At 53.2% G+C, this 20,747-nt stretch overlaps 2 protein-coding genes across 2 annotated transcripts; both read right to left on the bottom strand.

The window, feature by feature from the left end:
• Positions 1-11,859: 11,859 nt before the first annotated feature.
• On the bottom strand, positions 11,860-13,552 carry LOC146424104 (uncharacterized). The gene is made up of 6 exons (XM_085043929.1): positions 13,445-13,552; positions 13,162-13,317; positions 12,922-13,002; positions 12,434-12,530; positions 12,202-12,267; positions 11,860-11,913 (listed from the first exon to the last, which is right to left on the bottom strand). The coding sequence occupies exons 1-5, from the start codon at positions 13,547-13,549 to the stop codon at positions 12,209-12,211; spliced, it is 498 nt and encodes a 165-aa protein (XP_084900055.1). The 5' UTR covers positions 13,550-13,552; the 3' UTR covers positions 11,860-11,913; positions 12,202-12,208.
• Positions 13,553-13,743: 191 nt separating this feature from the next.
• On the bottom strand, positions 13,744-16,077 carry LOC146424103 (maestro heat-like repeat-containing protein family member 7). Its single transcript, XM_085043934.1, has 7 exons — positions 15,928-16,077; positions 15,626-15,774; positions 15,220-15,367; positions 14,800-14,987; positions 14,580-14,717; positions 14,189-14,294; positions 13,744-14,013 (listed from the first exon to the last, which is right to left on the bottom strand). The coding sequence occupies exons 1-7, from the start codon at positions 16,075-16,077 to the stop codon at positions 13,744-13,746; spliced, it is 1,149 nt and encodes a 382-aa protein (XP_084900060.1).
• Positions 16,078-20,747: the final 4,670 nt, after the last annotated feature.

The following is a 20,747-nucleotide window of genomic DNA, read 5'->3' as shown; positions in this document are numbered from 1 at the left end:
AAATTTACTCCAAATCCCCCAAATCCCCGCAATTCCCCCTAAATTCCCCAAAATCTACCCAAAGTCCTCCCCAAATTCCCCTGAAATTCCCCCCAAATAGCTTTTATTGGTGTGGTTGGGAGAGAATTTGGGGATTTTTTGGGGTGGAATTTGTGATTTTGGGGATTTTTAGACGGAATTTTGGGGGTTTGGGGCAAAAGATTTTTGGGACGATTTTTGGGGTATTCTGGGGAGGATTTGGGGTATTTTGGAGTGGATTTTGGGGTGGATTTTGGGGTGGATTTTGTGAGTATTTCAGGTGGATTTTGGGATTTTTGGGGGGGTTTGGGGACTTTTTTTGGGATTTGGGGTTTTTTTAGGGGGTTTTCCAGTTCAGGGAATTTGGGGTTTTTTTGTTTGTTTGGGGTTTTTTTTAATTTTGGGATTTTTCAGGGTTTGTTTTTTTTTTGCTTTCTCTTGTTTGTTTGTTTTGCTTGGTTTTGGGGTTTTTAGTTATTTTGGAGTTTTTGGGGCTTTTTAGGGTTTTCTTTGGGTTTTTGGGGGATTTTTTTTGATTTTGGGCTTTTTTGGGTTTTCTGTTCAGGGAGGTTTTTGGGGGGATTTTTGTTTTTTTAAACTTTTGGAGGTTTTTTTTGGTGTGTTTTGGGATTTTTGGGGTGGATTTTCTTGGTTTTCCAGTTCAGGGGGTTTTGGGGTTATTTTGTTGGTTTTTATTTTAAGTTTTTGGGAGGTTGTTTGAAGGGGTTTTTTAGGTTTTGGGGTCCTTTTAGGGTGTTTTGGGGGGGATTTTTTTTGATTTTGGGTTTTTTGGGGGATTTTGGGGTTTCTTTAGAGTTTTCCAGTTCAGGAGCTTTTGGGATTTTTTTGGGGTTCTTTTCTTCAGGGAGTTTTGGGTTTGTTTTTCTAAATTTTGGGATTTTGGGGGGTTTTGGGGTATTTTTTGTTTGTTTTCTTGGGGGTTTGGGGGGATTTTTGGGGAGGGAATTTTTGGGGGGGGGGTTGCATTTTTTCCTGCAATTTTATTTGAATTTTTGTGTGGATTTTTTTGATTTTTATAAGGTTTTCCAGCTCCGATTTTGAGGGTTTTAGGCTGGATTTTTGGGTTATTTTGGGGTGTTTTTTGGGGTTATTATTGGTTTTTCAGGACTTTTCCTCACCATTCAGCAGAGCCCAATGAGCTTTGTGTCCCTGGAGGAGCCCAGGGCTGTGATTTCTGTCACCATCATAGCTGGGAGGAGTTAAGGGAAAAACACAATGAAATTAAAAAAAAAAAAGGGGAAAAAACCCCAAAAATGGAGAGTTTGAGACCAAAATTGGAGAGAGAAACCCCAAAAATGGAGAGTTTGATTCCAAAAATGGAGAAAAACCACAAAAATTGGGAGTTTGAGCCCAAAAATGAAGAAAAACCCCAAAAATGGAGAAAGAAACACCCAAAATAGAGAGAAACGCCAAAAAAATTAGGGAAAAAACCCAAAAAATGAGAGTTTGAACCCAAAAATGAAGAGAAAAACCCCAAAATGAAGAGAAAAACCCCAAAATGGAGAATTTGACCTCAAAAATGGAGAGTTTGAGTCCAAAACCATGGAGGATTTCCTCAGGGAAAATGGCCATGAGGAGTTGAACCTAATGCACAACCCAGAGCTGATGGACTTGCTGGAAAATATACCCAGTTAAAAATTTTGTATAACTTTAGTCAAAGGTTTTGTTTGTCTTTATTCCCTGCCAAAACAGGAATTTCAGGTTTCTTTCCAAGGCACTGTTCTGCCAGGTGAGGTCTGGTGGACTCAGCATATCAACAGACTGGGAGGAACCCAAAGATAAAGGTAAAAGATAAAGATAAAGAAAAAGATAAAATAAAGTTAAAGATAAAGATAAGATAAAGATAAGGATAAGATAAACTAAGATACCCTAAGATAAAGGCAATCAGCTGAGCATCTACAGGACATCAGTGGATATCTACAACCCCAGACCACCTCCAGCAGGGGTGAAGACATCCTGGCCCGGAAAGGAAACTGAGGAATGAAGAATCTAATTAACATCAGAGGCGAGGAGATTCAGATCCAATGAGAAACTGAATACTGGGCGTTTGCTCAACTATAGACCAATGAACACTGACCCAATGCTTTCCTATGTATTTTTACTGTATAAAATATCTGAAAATCAGGTAAAAGCCATGTATCATGGAATGATTCTCTCTGCACAGCAGGGCTATGTGTGGATGAGATGATTTCTGTGATACATCCTGGCCAGAACAACGTCCAGGTCAGATAATAAAGTAACGCCTTGACTCTCTAACATTAAAAATGTTTTGGAGGGTTTTTGTTTTTCCTGCAGATTCAGTGACAATATGAAAACTTCTACATGTGGCGCCCAAGGTGAGGCAGCAGTGATGGCTTAGATGTGTGAGACTCCACAGCAGCAGAGTGTCTGACAGCGGGAGCAGGAGAGGCGACAGGGACGAGAAAATCTCGGAGCCTGGAAGGTTGAGTCGGCTGCTCAACCCTCTGTGTGGTAAATGAGTGGATAGCGAATGTTGGCTTTCGCAGATATGAATTTAGCATTTAGAAGTGATAAGGTACTGTGCAAAGTAGCACTAGGATAAAATATAGTATAAAATAGCACATCTCGGTTCCCAAGAATGACTTTGGAGGGAGAGCAGAGCCTTCCTGCAGTGCCCTCAGGAGATGCCCTTTGCTGCTGGAACTGCTGTGGTGGAGGCCAGCTGTGTCCCAGCAGTGCCCATGGCCTGTCCCTGCCTGTGCTCACAGCACAGACATGCAGCAGGACTGTGACCAAGCTGACAGGCCTTACAGCCACAGAAGGGCTGGGAAGGGGAGTGTTGGGTTGGGAAGAGCAGAGCTGGAAAGAGCAAGCATACTGCTCCCTGGCTGTGCTGCTGTGCTGGGACTCTTTTCTCTCTGTCTCTGCACGTTGGCCCTGCCATCGGCTTTCCTGTGGCATCAGATGAAGGATATTGGTCAAACAAGTCAATGCAAGGCCCTTTATTCTATTTAAATACATAGCACAGTCCCTCATTTGCACAGTCTCTGAGTAAAATTTAAAAGGTAAGCAATCAATTAAAAAATGGGGTTGAATCATAAAACTTAGTTGCACACCCATTTTGAAGAATAAAAAAATAAAACAGAACAACTACCATAACTACTGCCAATAACCTGTGAAGGCAGGCTGGGCCTGTAATAACTTGCATTAAGAGTGATGTGCAGAAGGATAAAGGAGGTATTTCACTTGTAATAAGCATCAAGTTTTCAGTTTCCAGAGGGTATTCCTGAGCTCCTGGTTCCTCAGGCTGTAAATGAGAGGGTTCAATACTGGAGGCACCACTGAATGCACAACTGACAGTGCCAGATCCAGGGATGGGGAGGAGAGGGAGGGAGGCTTCAGGTAGGCAAATGTGCCAGTGCTGAGAAACAGGGAGACCACAGCCAGGTGAGGGAGGCATGTGGAAAAGGCTTTGTGCCGTCCCTGCTCAGAGGGGATCCTCAGCACAGCCCTGAAGATCTGCACATAGGAGAAAACAATGAACACAAAACAACCAAGTGCTAAGGAGGTAGTGAAAACAGAGACCTCCAATTCCCTGAGTTTGGAGTGTGCACAGGAAAGCTTGAGGATGTGTGGGATTTCACAGAAGAACTGGCTCAGGGCATTGCCCTGGCCCAGGGGCAGGGAAAATGTATTGGCTGTGTGCAGCAGAGCAATGAGAAAGCCACTGGCCCAGGCAGCTGCTGCCATGTGGGCACAAGCTCTGCTGCCCAGGAGGGTCCCATAGTGCAGGGGTTTGCAGATGGACACAGAGCGGTCATAGCTCATGATGGTGAGGAGACAATACTCTGCCGTGATGAAGAAAAGAAAGAAGAAATCGTGTGCAGCACATCCTGTGTAGGAGATGTCCCTGGTGTCCCAGAGGGAATTGTGCATGGCTTTGGGGACAGTGGTGCAGATGGAGCCCTGGTCAGTGAGGGCCAGGTTGAGCAGGAAGAAGAACATGGGGTGTGCAGGTGGTGGCCCCAGGCTACTGTGCTGATGATGAGGCTGTTGGCCAGGAGGGCAGCCAGGGAGATGCCCAGCAAGAGGCAGAAGTGCAGGAGCTGCAGCTGCTGCGTGTCTGTGAATGGCAGGAGGAGGAAGTGTCTGATGGAGCTGCTGTTGGACATTTTCTGCCTCTGGCCATGGGGACCTGTTGATGGAGAAAAGGACAGTGACAAGTCAGGACAGGCTGCTTTGAGCCAAACCACTGCCATTCCCTGCAGACTGTCCTGCTGGGACTCATCCACCCTCGTTCCTTCTCTGGGAAAACCTTCATCTAGGTCCATGCCTGAGCTCCGCTTGTGCTGTCTGAGTGTGCCATGAGCAGCCAGGGCTGTGCGTGGGGCTCTCCAGGAGCCATCCCTGCCCTGCTGCCCTGGGTTTGTGGCCACTGGCAGAGGGACAAGGCTGGGTATTCAGGATTTATCTGTGGAATCACTCTTAAAGTAGGAATATTTGGTAGCAATTTTACTCCCAGTTTTACAGGATATGGAAGGCAGGAAAGAGATGAAGGAATTGTTTTCCTCCCCTTACACCATTCCTGGTTCTCTGAGGTCAGAAAACCCCAGCACTTCTGCTGCACTCAGAGTTTGCCACTGAGAGATGTGAGAGGCAAAGGGATTCCCTGTGGCTCAGGGCAAGGTGAGAGGCTGGATGGGCTTGTTGCCAGCTGCCCTGGGTTTGCAGCTTTGGCTACAATCAGAGCAGAATCCCATTCCTGTGTCACCCTGGAAAGAAAGCAGACCCTGCAGAGAGCAGAGGGATCACTGAATGTCTCACCCTCTCCAAAGGTCTCTCAGCAAGGTCTCAGCACTCCCTTCTGCCAAGGACACTCAGGGTGCCCTTGGCAAACCCATCAGCATTATACTTTGCTGTTGGGCCAGGGCACAGGGAAACTGGCCCTTGGCTTGCTTTTCTCTCTGCTTTTCTCCCTGGTGGGAGGGGATGGAAAGGGGGCTTAGGCAGGATGCTCCCCCTCACCTGCGCGGTGAGGACTCCCCTGGCCCATCCCAAAGTACTGAGGGTTGGCTTGATACTCCTTCCTTGGGCTGGAGAAGAAAAATAGGTTTTGATGTCTAAGAGCAGGTTTTGCAGTATGCCCAATGGCAGCTGGAGCTCGTTCCTCAGCTGGAGAAGCATGTCAGCAGCTGGAGAGTAGCTCCAGATCAGCAAAGCCCAGAGCAGTGAGAGTGGAGTCTGGTGCTGTGAGCATGTGGCAGGGCTGGGCAAGTGCTGTGGGGCCAGGTGTCCTCTCCATGCTCCCCCAGCTGATGGTTCATGCTCCTCTGGCAGGGGAAGGAGTTCCTAGTGCATCAGGGGAGCATGATGTGGCCAAGTGGACAGCGAGATGCCTGTGGTCCTCCCCAGCCTGGAAGCATGTTTCAGGCAGCTCAGGCAGTTTTTGCTGGGGGAGAAAAGGTGGCCACGTGCATCTCTGCTGGGAGCTGCTGCTGCTGCTTTGTGCTGCTTGGAGCACAGAGCTGCTCCTTTATGCACTTGGGGGCATCAGGGAGGGAAGTGTGGTGCACAAGAGCAGGGACAGCCTGGTGAGGGTGACAGGCACTGTGTTGGAGCCAAAGGCTGGCTGGTGGGGATGGGTTCATGAGCTACAATGCTGAGCTGATAGAAAAATATGTTCCTCTGCCATGAAGTGCCAGAGTTGCTTGGATGGAGGCTCTTGAATTTCCTCCTCATGCTAGTGATGAAGTCCCCATTGGCTGATGAGTGGAGGGTGCCCATGCTGGGCTCCCAGGGAGAGGCAGATTCTGTGTGCAACAGCTCTGTAGGACAAGGCTGGAGCTGCTCAGCAATGTGGAGAGCCTTTTCCAGCCTGCCTGTTCATGGCAAACCAGAGTCCTCTAAAGCCTGGCTCATTACTGAAGGTGGTGGTTGTTCACTGTTATATTTATTGATGAGGCTCTAGCATAGCTATTTTTACCTCTGCTATGACCAGTGTTGCAGACAGTCCCGCTAGCTGCACTTTGGTAGCTGAAACTGCCCACCCACTTGTAACCGTCGATGGAAGATGTTGGGGTGTTGAGTGTTCTGGACTAAAAGCAATAATAACTAGTGCCTTAATGCAGGCTGCCTCTCATCTGCTCTAGCCCTGTGGATAGAAGTGGGAGCCAGCTCCAAGTGCTCTTCAAATATGATTGGACTTATTCTGCTGAAGCAACAAAAATGAACTGCATCGTGTATTTACAATGTAAGAATCTTTATAACAACAACAATCCATAGAATGTATTTACATAAAAACCTATCTAACAACCAAGTATAAAACGTATTTACAGAAGAAAACACTATCTAAAATCTACGTAGAAGAAACAAGCGAAGAACTCTTTCAAAAACGTATATACAGGTGGGTGTCATCCACGTCTCAGATCGCCGTCAGTCCTGGAAGAAAAGCAAGCAGCACGGTCACTGCAGTCAGGCCCTGAGGGTTTGTTCCCTGTGCCCCCAGGCTGGCACACGCTGGCAGAGCAGGACTGTGCCGCCAGCACTGAGCCCAGCTGGGGCTGGGAGCTGGGCCCAGGTGCTGGGACGGGGCTGGCGTGGCCCAAAGCAAGCGCAGGGCAGGCCGGGGGTGGTGCTTGTGAATCCACCAGAATGCAGGGATGCCCCGGGTCCCCGTGTCCCTGCACCCAGCTCAGCCCCAGCCTGGTGGCAGGGGAGCCACTGTGCCTGTGGGCAGGGCATGGGGAGCACGTGCCTGTCCTGCTGCCGGTGTCGGTCTTCATCCCAAGACCATGTCCTCCTCCTCGTCCTTCTCATCAACTTCCATTTCTTCAACATACGCTTCCATTTCCACCTCCATATATTCCTCCATCTCCTCCTCGTCCACCTCCATCGCTTCATCCATCTCCTGATCAATCTCCATCTCTTCCTCTATCTGCTCCACATCGACCTCCATCTCTTCCTCTCCGTTCTCTTATCGATCTATCTCCATGCTCTCCTCTTCATCAAACTTTCTGTCAACTTCCATCTCCTCGTCATGGTCTCTGACAGCCTGCACAGGGAGCAAAACCTCAGAGTGGGGTCCCTGTCCCACAGCATCCCCTCACAGCTCCAGCCCGCCTGGGCTGCCAGGGGGTGTCCACCTCCATGGAATGGCACTGTACCTCCATTGGGACGAATGGGAGCATCCTGCAGGGATGGATAGCAAAATCCAGGCAGCAGAGAGCGTTCAGGACTGATGGCACTGTCGGGGAACAGGTGACAAGCAGGGTGGCAGAGTTGCTCTCAGAGCAGGGCGAAGCACGTGGCTCACACAAGGGCGACTGGTTGTGTTGTGCCCTTGGCTGGGCGATGGCAGTCCCAGCTGGAACACCAACTGTGACATGACAGCAGATCCAGGACCACACCCCTGTGGACCATGGCAACCACAGAATGATGGAATCCCTGAAGGGTTTTCCTTGGGATGGAACCTGAAGATCATCTTGTTCCAACCTGAGCAAGCTCCCAGCAGAGCAGGTTGCTCAGAGTGCTGTCCCAGCTGGCCTTGCATGTTCCCAGGGATGAGGCATGCACAGCCTCCGTGCACAGCCTGGGCCAGTGCCTCAGCACCCTCAGTGCAAAATACCAGTTTCCTTAGAGACAAGCTAATTTGACCCCCTTGCAGTTGAAAGTCATTCCCCCTTCTCCTCTCCCCACATCTTTCCCAGTGGTCCCTGCAAGTCCATCATGGCCACAGTGAGGCTTTCCCATGGCCTTCTCTTCTGCAGCCTGAGCATCCCCAACTCTGTCTTCACGGGAGGTCAGAAAGTCAAGCAAAACAGGCAAAAGCACTGTTGGGCTCCTTCTTTCTCCACTCTGGCCACTACCTTCTCCTTCCCTGAGCCCTAGGTGTGAGTGTAAGTCATCTCCTAGTCTGCCACTTCTGGAAGCCACATGAGTCATTTTGATGCTGGAAACCTCAGCAAGACACACTTTGCTTTTTTCCTTTCCAGTAAAAACACAGTTTCAGCTTTTAAAATCTGAACAAATAGACAAGGTTTTAAAAACAATAGGACACAGTCTTCTTTTAACTGGATTGCTTATCAACTGCCTCAGAAAGCTGCCCATGCAAGGACAGCCCCGTGGGCACCATTTCCTTACTCTGCAAGCATGTTAAGAAAATGCCCGGTTTTGAACAAAGTGCCCTTCACTTTTCAAACATGAATAGCTGAGAACTGAAATAAAAAATTGTCCATAGCTTCAAGTGACTAGTCAGGAATAGTCCAACATAGCACCATTTTCCAGAAGGTCAGACTTCTTCCTTGTCCTAGTTTTGTTATGGGCACTCCTGGCTCCCTCTTTTCTGGGGAAGCTCTTCCTGCTCACCCACTGTAAGGCAGCCCTGGCCAGGGCACAGGGAACCTGGCCCTTGGCTTGCTTTTCTCTTTGCTTTTCTCCCTGGTGGGAGGGGATGGAAAGGGGGCTTAGGCAGGATGCTCCCCCTCACCTGCGCGGTGAGGACTCCCCTGGCCCATCCCAAAGTACTGAGGGTTGGCTTGATACTCCTTCCTTGGGCTGGAGAAGAAAAATAGGTTTTGATGTCTAAGAGCAGGTTTTTTAGCATGCCCAATGGCAGCTGGAGCTCGTTCCTCAGCTGGAGAAGCATGGCAGCAGCTGGAGAGTAGCTCCAGATCAGCAAAGGCCAGAGCAGCGAGAGCGGAGTCTGGTGCTGTGAGCATGTGGCAGGGCTGGGCAAGTGCTGTGGGGCCAGGTGTCCTCTCCATGCCCCCCCAGCTGATGGTTGATGCTCCTCTGGCAGGGGAAGGAGTTCCTAGTGAATCAGGGGAGCATGATGTGGCCAAGTGGACTGCGAGATGCCTGTGGTCCTCCCCAGCCTGGAAGCATGTTTCAGGCAGCTCAGGCAGTTTTTGCTGGGGGAGAAAAGGTGGCCACGTGCATCTCTGCTGGGAGCTGCTGCTGCTGCTTTGTGCTGCTTGGAGCACAGAGCTGCTCCTTTATGCACTTGGGGGGATCAGGGAGGGAAGTGTGGTGCACAAGAGCAGGGACAGCCTGGTGAGGGTGACAGGCACTGTGTGGGAGCCAAAGGCTGGCTGGTGTGGATGGCTTCATGAGCTACAACGCTGAGCTGAGAGAAAAATATGTTCCTCTGCTGTAAAGTGCCAGAGTTGCTTCCATGGAGGCTCTTTAATTTCCTCTTCATCCTAGTGGTGAAGTCCCCATTGGCTGATCAGTGGAGGGTGCCCATGCTGGGCTCCCAGGGAGAGGCAGATTCTGTGTGCAACAGCTCTGTAGGACAAGGCTGGAGCTGCTCAGCAATGTGGAGAACCTTTTCCAGCCTGCCTGTTCATGGCAAACCAGAGTCCTCTAAAGCCTGGCTCATTACTGAAGGTGGTGGTTGTTCACTGTTATATTTACTGGTGAGCCTCTAGCATAGCTATTTTTACCTCTGCTGTGACCAGTGTTGCAGACAGTCCCGCTAGCTGCACTTTGGTAGCTGAAACTGCCCACCCACTTGTAACCGTCGATGGAAGATGTTGGGGTTTTGAGTGTTCTGGACTAAAAGCAATAATAACTAGTGCCTTAATGCAGGCTGCCTCTCGTCTGCTCTAGCCCTGTGGATAGAAGTGGGAGCCAGGCTCCAAGTCTTTTTCAAATGTGATTGGACTTACTCTGCTGAAGTAACAAAAATGAACTCCATCATGTATTTACAATGAACGAATCTTTATAACAACAACAATCTGTAGAACGTATTTACATCAAACCTATCGAACAGCAAAGTATAAAACGTATATACAGAGGATAACACTATCTAAAATCTACGAAGAAAAAACAACTGAAGAACTCTTTCAAAACATATATACAGAAGGGTGGCATCCACGCCTCAGATCGCCGTCAGTCCTGGAAGAAAAGCAAGCAGCACGGTCACTGCAGTCAGGCCCTGAGGGTTTGTTCCCTGTGCCCCCAGGCTGGCACACGCTGGCAGAGCAGGACTGTGCCGCCAGCACTGAGCCCGGCTGGGGCTGGGAGCTGGGCCCAGCTGCTGGGACGGGGCTGGCGTGGCCCAAAGCAAGCGCAGGGCAGGCCGGGGGTGGTGCTTGTGAATCCACCAGAATGCAGGGATGCCCCGGGTCCCCGTGTCCCTGAGCAGGGCCACCCAGCCCAGCCCCAGCCTGGCGGCAGGGGCGCTACTCCTCCTTTGTTCCTATGTTACATCATTGGTTATATGTTACATAAAATACAGATTAGTTTTTTTTCTTTTTATAAGTGATTCATTTTAAGATATAAGTTTAGGTTACAGGATAAGTGAAGTTCTTTTGAGTTTGAGGGCTCTCAAGCTTTTAGGCCATATTCATCACTTCCCTCACTGTCTTTTTGTCAGAGGCACCCACACACACACACAGTGCCAGTTCTCAGTTCCTTTCTGGTTTGATTGCCTGAATTTCCTTGGTTTCATTGTTGCTTTTTCCCCCTTGGTGTGCCTGAACTGTCCAGTAAGGAGCAGAGTGACTCTTTCCAAGGAACTTTGTTGTGCTGTCACTCAATATGAAACCTGATTTTTGCTGATCCCTTGCTGGGAATATTTTTAGTGCTCTCAAGCCCTCATTCGTAAGAGGTTGAAGGAGCCCTGGGCCAGGCTCTCACCCTGGGGGACACGGGGACACTGCTGGGGGGTCCCTGTCCCCCTCTCCCAGCCCCCAGAGCCCTGTCCCCCCTGTCCCTGTGTCAGGCTCTGGGGGTCTATCTCATGGAACATCCTCTGGGGGAGGCTGTGGCACTGGGGGGCAGGGGGGACCTGGGGGGACAGGGGACCCTGCTGTGCACCAGCAGCGTTGGACTTCTCTGGGGGAAACTGTGAGGGGGGGCTGGGGTGGAGTCACCTCCCCAGTGACCTCACACAGCTATCCTGTGATGTCACACAGCTACCTGTGATGTCACAGAGCCACTCTGGGATGTCACAGTTCACACTGTGATGTCAAACAATCTGCCCTCGGGTGTCACACCAGCATTCTGCGACATCACAACCTGCTCTGTGATGTCACAACCCAGCTGGGATGTCACCCAGCAACCCTGTGATGTCACAAGCCACTCTGGGATTTCACAGCCTTCTCTGTGACATCACACAGCCTGCTCCATGATGTTACAAAGCCACACTGTGATGTCACATCCTGCTCTCTGATGTCCGACAGAGCCATCCTCTATGATGGCAGAGTCTGCTCTGCAGCCGCTCTTTGTGATGTCACAAACCACTCTGTGCCACAGCCTGCTTTACGATGTCACATCACCACTGTGTGACATTACATCCTGCCCAATGATGTCACACAACCAACCGGTCATTTCACAGCCCAGTCTTTGATGTCACAGCCAGCTCTGTGTTGTCTCAACCCACTCTGTGGCCTCACAGCCAACCTGGCATGTCATACAGCCACACTGTGATGTCACAGGCTGATCTGTGATGTCACACAGTCCCCTCTGGGATGCCATAGCTGCTCCATGACCTCGCACAGCCCACTCTGTGATGTCATACAGCTCCTTTCTGGACTAGGTAAAGGGAAGAAGCCAAACTGTTTATTAACAGAAAGCGAAGCGAAGGGATGAGTTGGGAGGGTAAAAAGGGGATGGGCAGGGTCTGAGGGCTGGAGGGAGGGAGCTTCAAGAGGGAGGAGGTCCTGGAGCTTTGCACAGGCTCAGCTGTGAGCAGCATCAGCTGTGCCTGGAGCTCCAGTGGCACTGAGAGGTGGTGTTCCCTGCTCTGTCTTTTGGTCCTGTTGTAGGGACACTGTTTCTCTTGATGCACAAGATGACCCCAGTGCTTCAGCTCCTTGGGAAAACTGGGCTTGAATTCCCAGGGAGAGCAGCAGGGGCTGTCATCTTGGCTCAGGCAGGGGCTGTCATCTTGGCTCAGGGCTTGATGGGCTGCAACAGAGAGGAAGAGCCATGGTCAGAGCCAGGATCTGCGAGGACCCAAGGAGACACTCCTGCCAGGGCCATCCCACCTAGCTCCTGCTATGGCCAGGAGGGAGCAGGAGACAGCGGGATCAGCCCGAAGGTGCTGGCCACGGATCCCCGCACTGTCCCTGGAACCTCTCCGTGCTCTGCCCACGCCACCCTTCATCCGCACAGGGAGCAGAGCCCTCCGCAGCCAGGACAGGGGTTGCAGCTCCCCCCGCCAGCCCGCGCTGACACCCCGCTGCCCTCGCTCACCCTGCCCTCACTGAGCTCCTGACAGGAGTTCTTCCTGCCGCTCCATGGTGTTCAGTCCGAAGACCCCTGGGAACGCAGAGCCTGTCACGGCCCCGGGCGGTACAGCTGCCCCGCAGCGGCACTGAGAGCCCTGGGGCCACACGGCCTCCTCCCCCGGCAGGGCCGGCAGGGCTCAGCCCGGGCCGGGCCGGGGAGGGAGGAGGGATGGAGGGAGCCTGGGCTCGTGGCTCACCCATGACCCCGATGGTCGCCTGTCGCAGGGCCTTTCCTGGGGTCTCCAGGAACGGCAGGGCGTGGCGCATGCGCTCTCGGCTCTCGTCCTCTGTCAGCTGCAGAGAGCGCCGGGGCGCGGCGGGAAGGCTTGGCGCGGGCTCTGCGCCCAGCCCTGGCCTCCCCTGCCCGCAGAGCCCCGAGGCCCGGCCGGCAGCCGCTGGCGCCGGGCTTCGGAGGGGGCAGAGGGCCGGGCGCTGCCCGGGGAGCCGCGGTGCCGCCGCGCCCCACAGCCCGGCTGGGCCGGCGCTCCGTGGGCACCCGGCTCGGGGCCAGAGCAGCCTGGGCAAGAGCCCCACGGCCCGGGGAAGGCAGCGGCGTGTGGGGAGCAGCGCCGGGCAGGGCCACGGCTGGCAGCCTCGCACACTGAGCACGGGGTGCAGGGGGCTTCCCCAGGCTTCGGCTGGGGCTTCCTCCGGCTCCCCTTGCCAGGCACTCGGTGAACCTCACCTGCTGCCCCTTGTTCAGCAGCTCCTTGAGGTCCCTCCTCTTCAGGTGTCTGGCCATGCAAAGCAGTGCTTCGCGAGAGGCCTGGAGAGTAGTAGAGAGCCAGAGATGGCACCACAGCCCAGGGCACAGGAGCCGTGTCCCTGTGCCATAGCCAGGGGGAGGCTGGAGCCGGTGAGGCGCAGGGGCAGGAGGCAGCCGAGCCCCCTCCCAGGGATGCAGCAGCATCCCACGAGTCCTCACCTCTGCCACACGCTGGTTCTCATCATGCCAGTGGATTAAAAGTGAGAACATGCTCTGGCTCACAATTGGCTTCAGAGACTTTTTCCATTTCTTCGCTACCAACTCTATCACCTTTTGAAAGAGGTGAATGGAGAGCAGCTGCACATGGCTGTTGTCCTGGTGGCAAAGAAGAGCATAAGACCTCAGGACTAACTTCTCCAGGCCCACCTGAGCAAAGGCCCAAAAATCCACAGGGCACAAAGTTTCCAGGCAGCACCCAGTGGCTGGGGGCAAGGAGCCTTACGTTCTCGAAGAGTGGCAGGAGTGCCTCAGCAAGCATCAGGGCGGTGGTCCTGGGTATCTCACTGTCTTCATCCTGGCATAAATTCCTCCAGACAGAGAGGCTCATCCCGACCACCTCTCTGTCTGCATCTCCCAGCAGCTCCACAAGCCTTTCAGACAGTCTGCATATGTATTCACCCTGTGTGGAACACAAGGCTGTGCTGTGAAGCCATGAAAGGCTGCAGCACCAATGCTGCCCTGGCACTGCAAGCCCACCCTGTTGCCACCAAGCCCAGAGGGCAAAGGCCTGTCCCAAAGCACTCAGGCAGCTGAAGCAGGAGGCAGGAGAGCTGGGAGCAGCTGCCTCAGCTTCTGAAGCCCAGCCAAGCCCAAGGGGCTGCATTCCCCAGCCCCACGCTGCCAGCATGGCTTCAGCCACTGCCTTCTTCTCACCGTTGAGGGAACCTTGCTGAGCACCACGAGGCCTCTGAGCGCCAGGCAATACCTCTCCCTGCACTGGCTCTGCAGGTGCTTTGACATGATCTGCAGCATCCTGCGACCACATTCCTCCAGGTCCAGACACTCCAGGACCTGAAAGGCACAGGGCAGTGACAGGGGACCTGGCTGGCAGGAACCTGGAACCACACGGGGCTGGGCCCAGGCAGCAGCAGCATAGGGCGTGGGCACCATCCCAAGAAGCTGTGGCTACGAGAGGGCAGAGAGCTGTGAGGCAGCTGAGCGAGGCAGCGATGGCCATCAGGCTCACCTCCACAAGGAATGCCAGGGCAGGCAGATCCCAGTGTGGCTCCTCCCTGACAAGCACCTTGAGCAGGCAGATGGTGATTGGGGTACACAAGCTACGGTGCAATTCCCTGGCAGGGGGAAAAAGACACCAAGACCCTGAGCCAATCGTGTGGGCAAACCTCTCCTAGGACTGACTCACACAGGTCTGATCTTTCCCCAGCACCCTGCGAGGGGATATGGACCCTTTGGGAGGTGGCTGCTCCTGGGCCCCAAACCTCCTCTGCCAGCCTTTTCCAGTCTGCTCGTCCATCCCTCAGTGACAAGGCCCTGTCACCCACAACCACGGGGATGGTGTGGGGCACTCTGGGCACAGGGCACCAGTGCCGGGGACAGCAGGGAGAAGGGGGTCTCACCTGGCCAGCAGACCCACTGCACAGTGATGGGTGTCGGCACAGAGCAGCATGTCCCAGATGTGCTCACGCTCCAAAGCCACCACGTAATCATCGCAGCACAGCTGGCAGAGCAGAGCCTTGATGGACTGCACTGCAAACCTGTGTGCAGAGCAAAGCCCAGGTCACGCTGGGAGCACTGGCCCTGGCCACAAGGGCATGGGAAGGACAGGACAAGTGAGACCTGTTGGGCTTGGTGGGAAGGTGGTGTTCCTCCACGCATGCTCTCCAGAAGTTGTCAACCTTCTCTGGCATCTGCCCTGTGGTGATGAAAACTTGGAAGAGCAGAGCCACAAACAGCCGGGCGGAATGAAGGATTACTGTGTTATGGCACTGGGGCTCCTGGGCAATCACCCACAGCGCCACAGTTGCCTGCAAAAGACAAAGCATCCTGAGACAGCGCTCAGTGCCAAGGTGTCCACGTGGCAGGGCCCGAGGGGAGACGCAGGGGGAGCAGCCGGCCTGCTGCTGCCCCTGAGCCTGGCCCTAGCCCAGGTTTCAGCCCAGCGCCCGAGGCAGGGAGATGCAGGGCAGGGAGAGGATGGAGAGCTGCTGGAGAGGTGACCTGCAGGGTCACCTGCAAAGGCCAGTTCCAGAAACTCACAGCCAGGGCAAAGATGTCCTTGTTGTCCCCATCGGAGGTTGCCATGCTGTGCCGTGGCCGGTCCTCCATCACACAGAGCAGTGCTGGAAGCACCTTCTCCACTGCTCGTCCCGATGATGCTATGATTTTCCACATCATGGTGGCAGCTCTGTGGGACCAGAGCTCTGTGTCAAGGGCATTTCAGCCACAGTACAATGCCCTGTGCAGCTGCCTTGGGGCCGTGTGACAGAGCCCTGGTGCCCTGAGGGACAGGGAGGCAGCGTGGCAGCAGGCTCAGGAAACAGAGGGGCCTGAGTGTCCTGGAGCTCTCCACCTGTCTGGCAGACCCCACTGCACAGGCGCTGCAGGGTCATGGGCCCCCAAAGGCTGCTGAGTCCTGAGTTCTCAAGGCAGTTTTGTCCCGCACCTGTCACAGCTTGGGGCACAGTGTAGGAGGCTCAGAACCACATCAGCAGGGCGTTCTTCAGCCATCCTCAGAATGGCACTTTGCAGGCTGGCATCCACGGTGACATGAGAGATGAGTTTCTTGTGAATGTTCCTCACCATGGCTTGCACCTGGAGGACGCATAGGGACTTGGAGTGCTTTCCCCAGCTTCCCCCAAAAAGTGCTTCCCTTCCCACTGTACTGCGCTGCCCTCAAAGGCTAAGAGGGCCCAGTGGATGTGGCTTAAGGGGCCACAGGATCCTGGGAGGCCTCCAGCTGCTTACCTGCTGCTGAGAAGAAACAGTATTCTCCTTGGAAAGATCCAGAACAGGAGCATGAATGACAGTCGGAGGGGGCATGGTGTCAGTATCTGCCACGCCCCGAGTTGTTCTGGTGTCACTGTTCCTCATCACCATGCCCTCATTCAGTGCCATGTCAGCCTTCCCCGTGTCAAAGCTGCCCGTGCATTCAGTGGATCCTGTGCCGAAATCAGGCTTTGCCTGCAGCTCGGTCGGCCTGGAGTCAGGCTTGGCTGTGCCCTCAACTGCTGCAGCAGTTTTCTTTGTCTGCAGGAACCTCCGCAGGATCTGCAGGAGAATGCAGGGCAGGAAGAGAGGAATGTTCCATGGAGTGCACCAAGTGCAGTGCTCAGCTGAGAGGGGACAGCAGGCCCAGCCCAGGTGGGGATGGCTGCAGCTACCTGCACTGCTCTGTGGAAGTGGCCATGGGCAGGCTCCTGCTCTTGTGTCCAGTCCCTGCCTGCACCTGGCAAAGAGCGAGTGCAGCCAGAGCTGAGGTGCTGTGGGAGAGGCCGACGAACACAGGCCAGCCCTGCACTGCCCAGGCAGGGACAGCCCCGGGATGGCCAGGGGATGGAGCATGGCTGCCGTTGGGGGTAGCCCCAGCCCCTGTTCCATCCTGTCCGTGGGCATGTCCACAGGGGCTGGGATGGGATGGGGCCAAGCTGGCTGCAGGGACCAGTCCTGAGACCCAGCTGTGCCACTCACCGGCCAGCAGCGGCTGGAACTGCTCCAGCTCTTCAAGCTGCTGCACTGGGGCAGTTGCAGGGCCTTTGTTCTTCTTCCCCCTGAACAGGCTGGACAATCTGCCCGCCATGTCACTGTTTGACGACAAGAGCACCTGCAAGAGGGATGCACTTGGGCAAGGTTGGAGTCAACAGGTCCCGCAGTAGTGCCTTGAGGGGACCTGCGACAGAGAAGCCTCAGGAAAACGACAGGACAGCAAGTCCTGTGCTCTGGTCTCGAGGGCTCCTGCCCCAATGACAGGAGTCTCCTCGACAGAGATTGAGGTCCCTGAATCCCACAGTCTGGCCTCGGTGGCAGTGGCCACGGGGATGGGACATACCTTGGAAAGCTCCAAGTCAGCAAGTGCCACAGTCTGGCCGCAAGGTCAGCTGCAGCAGTAGCACTTTGGAAGAGCTCTGGGGCAGCAACGAACGAGCCGTCCTGTCCCGTCGCGAGCACCGAGCACTCTGGCGTGGCCGTGTTGCTGCCAGCACCTATGTAATGACGTGTCACAAAGGGCCCTCGGACGCCCCATTGCACTCCATGGTTACCATGCTGCACCGTGTCACAAAGGGGCCCTTGGACACGCTGCCACCTGCCCTGGGGCTGCCCGCACCCCACCCAAAGTGCTCTGGGTTGAAAGGAATCCCTTGTCCCCAGTGCCTAAGACAGCCTGACAGGAACTTCAGGAAGGGCTCAAACAAGAAGCAAATGCTCCCCTGCTCTGCGGGCTATGGGCAGCAGCAGGAGCCCCCACAGCAGGAAGGGCACAGGGCCTTGCACAGAAGCTGGCACAGCCTCCTTGGGACAAGTCCCGGCTGCTGGCCATCCCAAACATGGGGGTGTGACACACACAGGGAAGGTGTGGGCCAAGGCACGAATGCTGCTCTGACCCCTGGGGCCCGGGGGGCACTGCAGTCAGCAGGTGTGGCAGAGCCCCCGCTGAAACAGACCTGCCACTCCCCGAGCCCTGGCAGCGCCGGTGCCCATCTGCTGCCCCAGAGACCTGTGCTCCCGGGGGCTTCTCTGCCAGAGGGCAGCCAAAGCCAGCATACACTGCTCTCTGTGCTCCTTCCTGCAGGTGGCTGTTGGCAGGAGCACTTGGAGCCACTGGTGGCAGCACTTGGTATCTGTCAGAAGATCTCAGTCCATCCTGGAATTATTTTCTCATTGAAGTGATCTCGTGCAGCACAGAGACACCTCTGCCGCGGAGGCACAGAACAATCTGGCATTTAGGCATCCTACATTCAGGAAAGTGTTACTTCTCATTGCTCCACTCAAGGAGCTCAAAAAAGCTGCAAACTTCCCAAATCAATTGGCATGGCCTGAGAATGCTAAAGATTTGCTGGTTTGCTTCCTGTCTCAAACCAGCAACTCATTTACCTTAACGTCATCCATTGAGAGTCACTTACAAAAAACAAGCACTAATCAGAGACAAGAAAAGGGGCCATTCTTTGGTTTGCAAAGGGTTTTCTATGAAGGGATAATAATATAAAAATTCTGTTCAGGAATAAATGCACTCAAGGAATGAAGGTCCCCTCAGTGTTACAAAAGTACCCCAACCAAATGAGTATACTGCAAAAAGACAAATCCTGTCTCTGACAGAGATATCTAAGTGGGCAATAAAGTGCAGCTCTCCCCTCCTCTTCCCTGCATGAGAATCAGGACCACTAACAAAAGAAGTCCAAGATACTCTTCTTGCCCTCTGTAACCAAAGCTGTGCAAAACCACAGATGCTGCCTTGGAGCTGAACCAAATTCCAGCCTAGACCTCTCAGCTTCCAGACAATTCCTTCTCCAACAGCCCCAAATCACCAACCTCCCCCAAACACCCCCACAGGACCCCTCAACACCCTGCCAACACCCCCACCTGGCCTGATCCCCTTGCAAAGCCTTCCCACCCTCCTGCAGACCCTCTGATTCCCTGCAGATGCCATGGGATGGCACTCAGGAGGATTTGCTCCAAGGCCATCCCCGGTACCAAGCTCAGGCTGCCAGGCCTGCAGTTCCCGCATCATCCTTCCCACCCTTCCTGTGCACTGGTGTTATGTTGGCTCATTTCTGAGCAACTGGGATTTCTCCAGTTAACCAGAACTGCTGGTAAAGGGTTGGGAGCAGCTTGGCAAGCTCTTTCTCCAGCTCCCTCTTTGCTCTTTGGTGAGGTAGAACATCCCACAGGAAAGCAACTGGTGCCACAAGGTGTGGGAGGCATGGCTCAGGTTTGGGGAGAGCCCTGAGCACTGGTGTGTCCTGAGGGAATGCCCTTGCTCCCTGCAGCACAGCGGGTGGAGGCTGGGAAGGGATGAGGTGCTGCGCAGGCCCTGAACGGGACGAGACAGTGGGAAGGCACAAAGGGAGATATGTGACAGGGTGGGTGGCAGGAGGCTACAAGGGGACAGGAGGCCCATGCAGGGCTGTGGTGCTGGGAAGCCCTGAGGAATTGGGTGTCAAGAAGCCCTAAGCAGCCCCCAGGCAGCTGCCTTGTTCCTGACACCCAAACCAGCTGCTCTGGCGTTTCTCTGAGGCACCTGCCATGCCTGTGGCACAAGGCCTGGAGGCTGAGCCTCAGCAGGAGGGAGGGAGGGAGGCTGGGGACACTGCTGAGGTGCCCAGGCTGGGCTGGCTGGTGACAAGGAGGGCAAGGGGGCCCTGCTGGGGCACGGCCACTGGGTGCTGCCAACAAGGGGCAGTGGGCAGAGGCAGGGCTGGCAGCCAGCCTGGGCCTCCATGGCTGCCCATATCGCTTTGTTGAGATGGATGTAATGACACACACACACACACTTGTAATCCAAGCCAGAAGAAGTAAAAGTTTATTATACCTCTTCACAATTACTGTGGCTCATTAAGATTGGCTGCTAGCAAACAATGACAAGGCTGTCTAAGAAACAATGCCAATTCAAGCAGTAATACAAGTAGCGATACAAGCAAAAGTAGAGTTGGATACATATTACATGCAAGTTCCTTCTTGTACACACTTAATGTTCCATAAGAAGAACATCTTCTCCTTGTGTCCAGAACATCTCCTTTCATTGACTGATTATCTTTTTGGCCTTCACTGTGGGTTTCACTGTGGCTGCAAAATCTCGCGAATAAATTCTGACTGTCTGTCGGTCAAACTCTATAAGGCTTTCAGACCAGCTGTCAGGTCGCCCTTCTTGTTTTTGTATTAAAAAGGCAGCATTTATTGACTTTTGCAGGGCCCTTTTCAAAAAAAGACAATAAACACGTCAGAATGAGCAAGATGCAAAAAAAAAATCAACATGATCAGGCATCCAATTTTAAGTAGATTTTTAATCCATCCCGCAATTTGCCAATTGTCAAACAAACAGCCAATTGGATTTTGTTTCTTCACGCAATTTTGACACACCTGTTTGTAATTCTTTAATGTGGGCATGCATTGATTTTGAATGATCAGACAAATTCGTACAACACATTCCATCAAACTCCTCACATCCATGTCCATGTGCTAGTAGCAAAACATCAATAGCAGCTCTATTTTGCAATGTAGCATGCCTTAGTGAATCAACATCTGTTAATAATCCGGCTAGAGCAAGTGAAGTGGTGTTAGTCTGACGAGCTAACCAACATCCTAGCTTGTTGAACAGTCCCAAGTCTTTAGCAGCTACTACTTGTGGAGTAAAGAAGGAAACAGCCCATCGAGTACCTAATGGCCAAAAATTGATGCTGTCATCACAATCAGGGGCAAATACATGGGTGTTGTATTTTCCTCTCCATGGTGATTTATGCTGTAAAATCATAGATGTGTTAGGTGTTAATAGTAAGAGTCGTCCTAAGCTGCAAGGACCTCCCTTGATATGTGATGGAATTGCAGCCCATGCTTGGTCTCCGCAAATAAAAAACACTTCTGATAGCAATGCTAGAGGAACACTAGTAGAGCATGAGATATGTGGTGAACTATAATTGCACCAGGCACTTTCATTAGAAAATATGGGTTGGTTAGGAGAAACCTTCCACACTTTGGACTGATTAGCTCCAGAGTAATTAAACTTAACATAAAAGTCCATTTTCACAGATCTTAAAAGCTCTATTTCTTCGCACAGTGAAGGTGTGAAAACCATT

The sequence above is a fragment of the Lichenostomus cassidix genome, unplaced genomic scaffold (genome assembly GCF_008360975.1).
Source record: "Lichenostomus cassidix isolate B80296 unplaced genomic scaffold, HeHo_3.0 HiC_scaffold_42, whole genome shotgun sequence".
Lineage (NCBI taxonomy): Eukaryota > Metazoa > Chordata > Aves > Passeriformes > Meliphagidae > Lichenostomus > Lichenostomus cassidix.
This window is presented reverse-complemented; position numbering and strand designations above follow the sequence as displayed.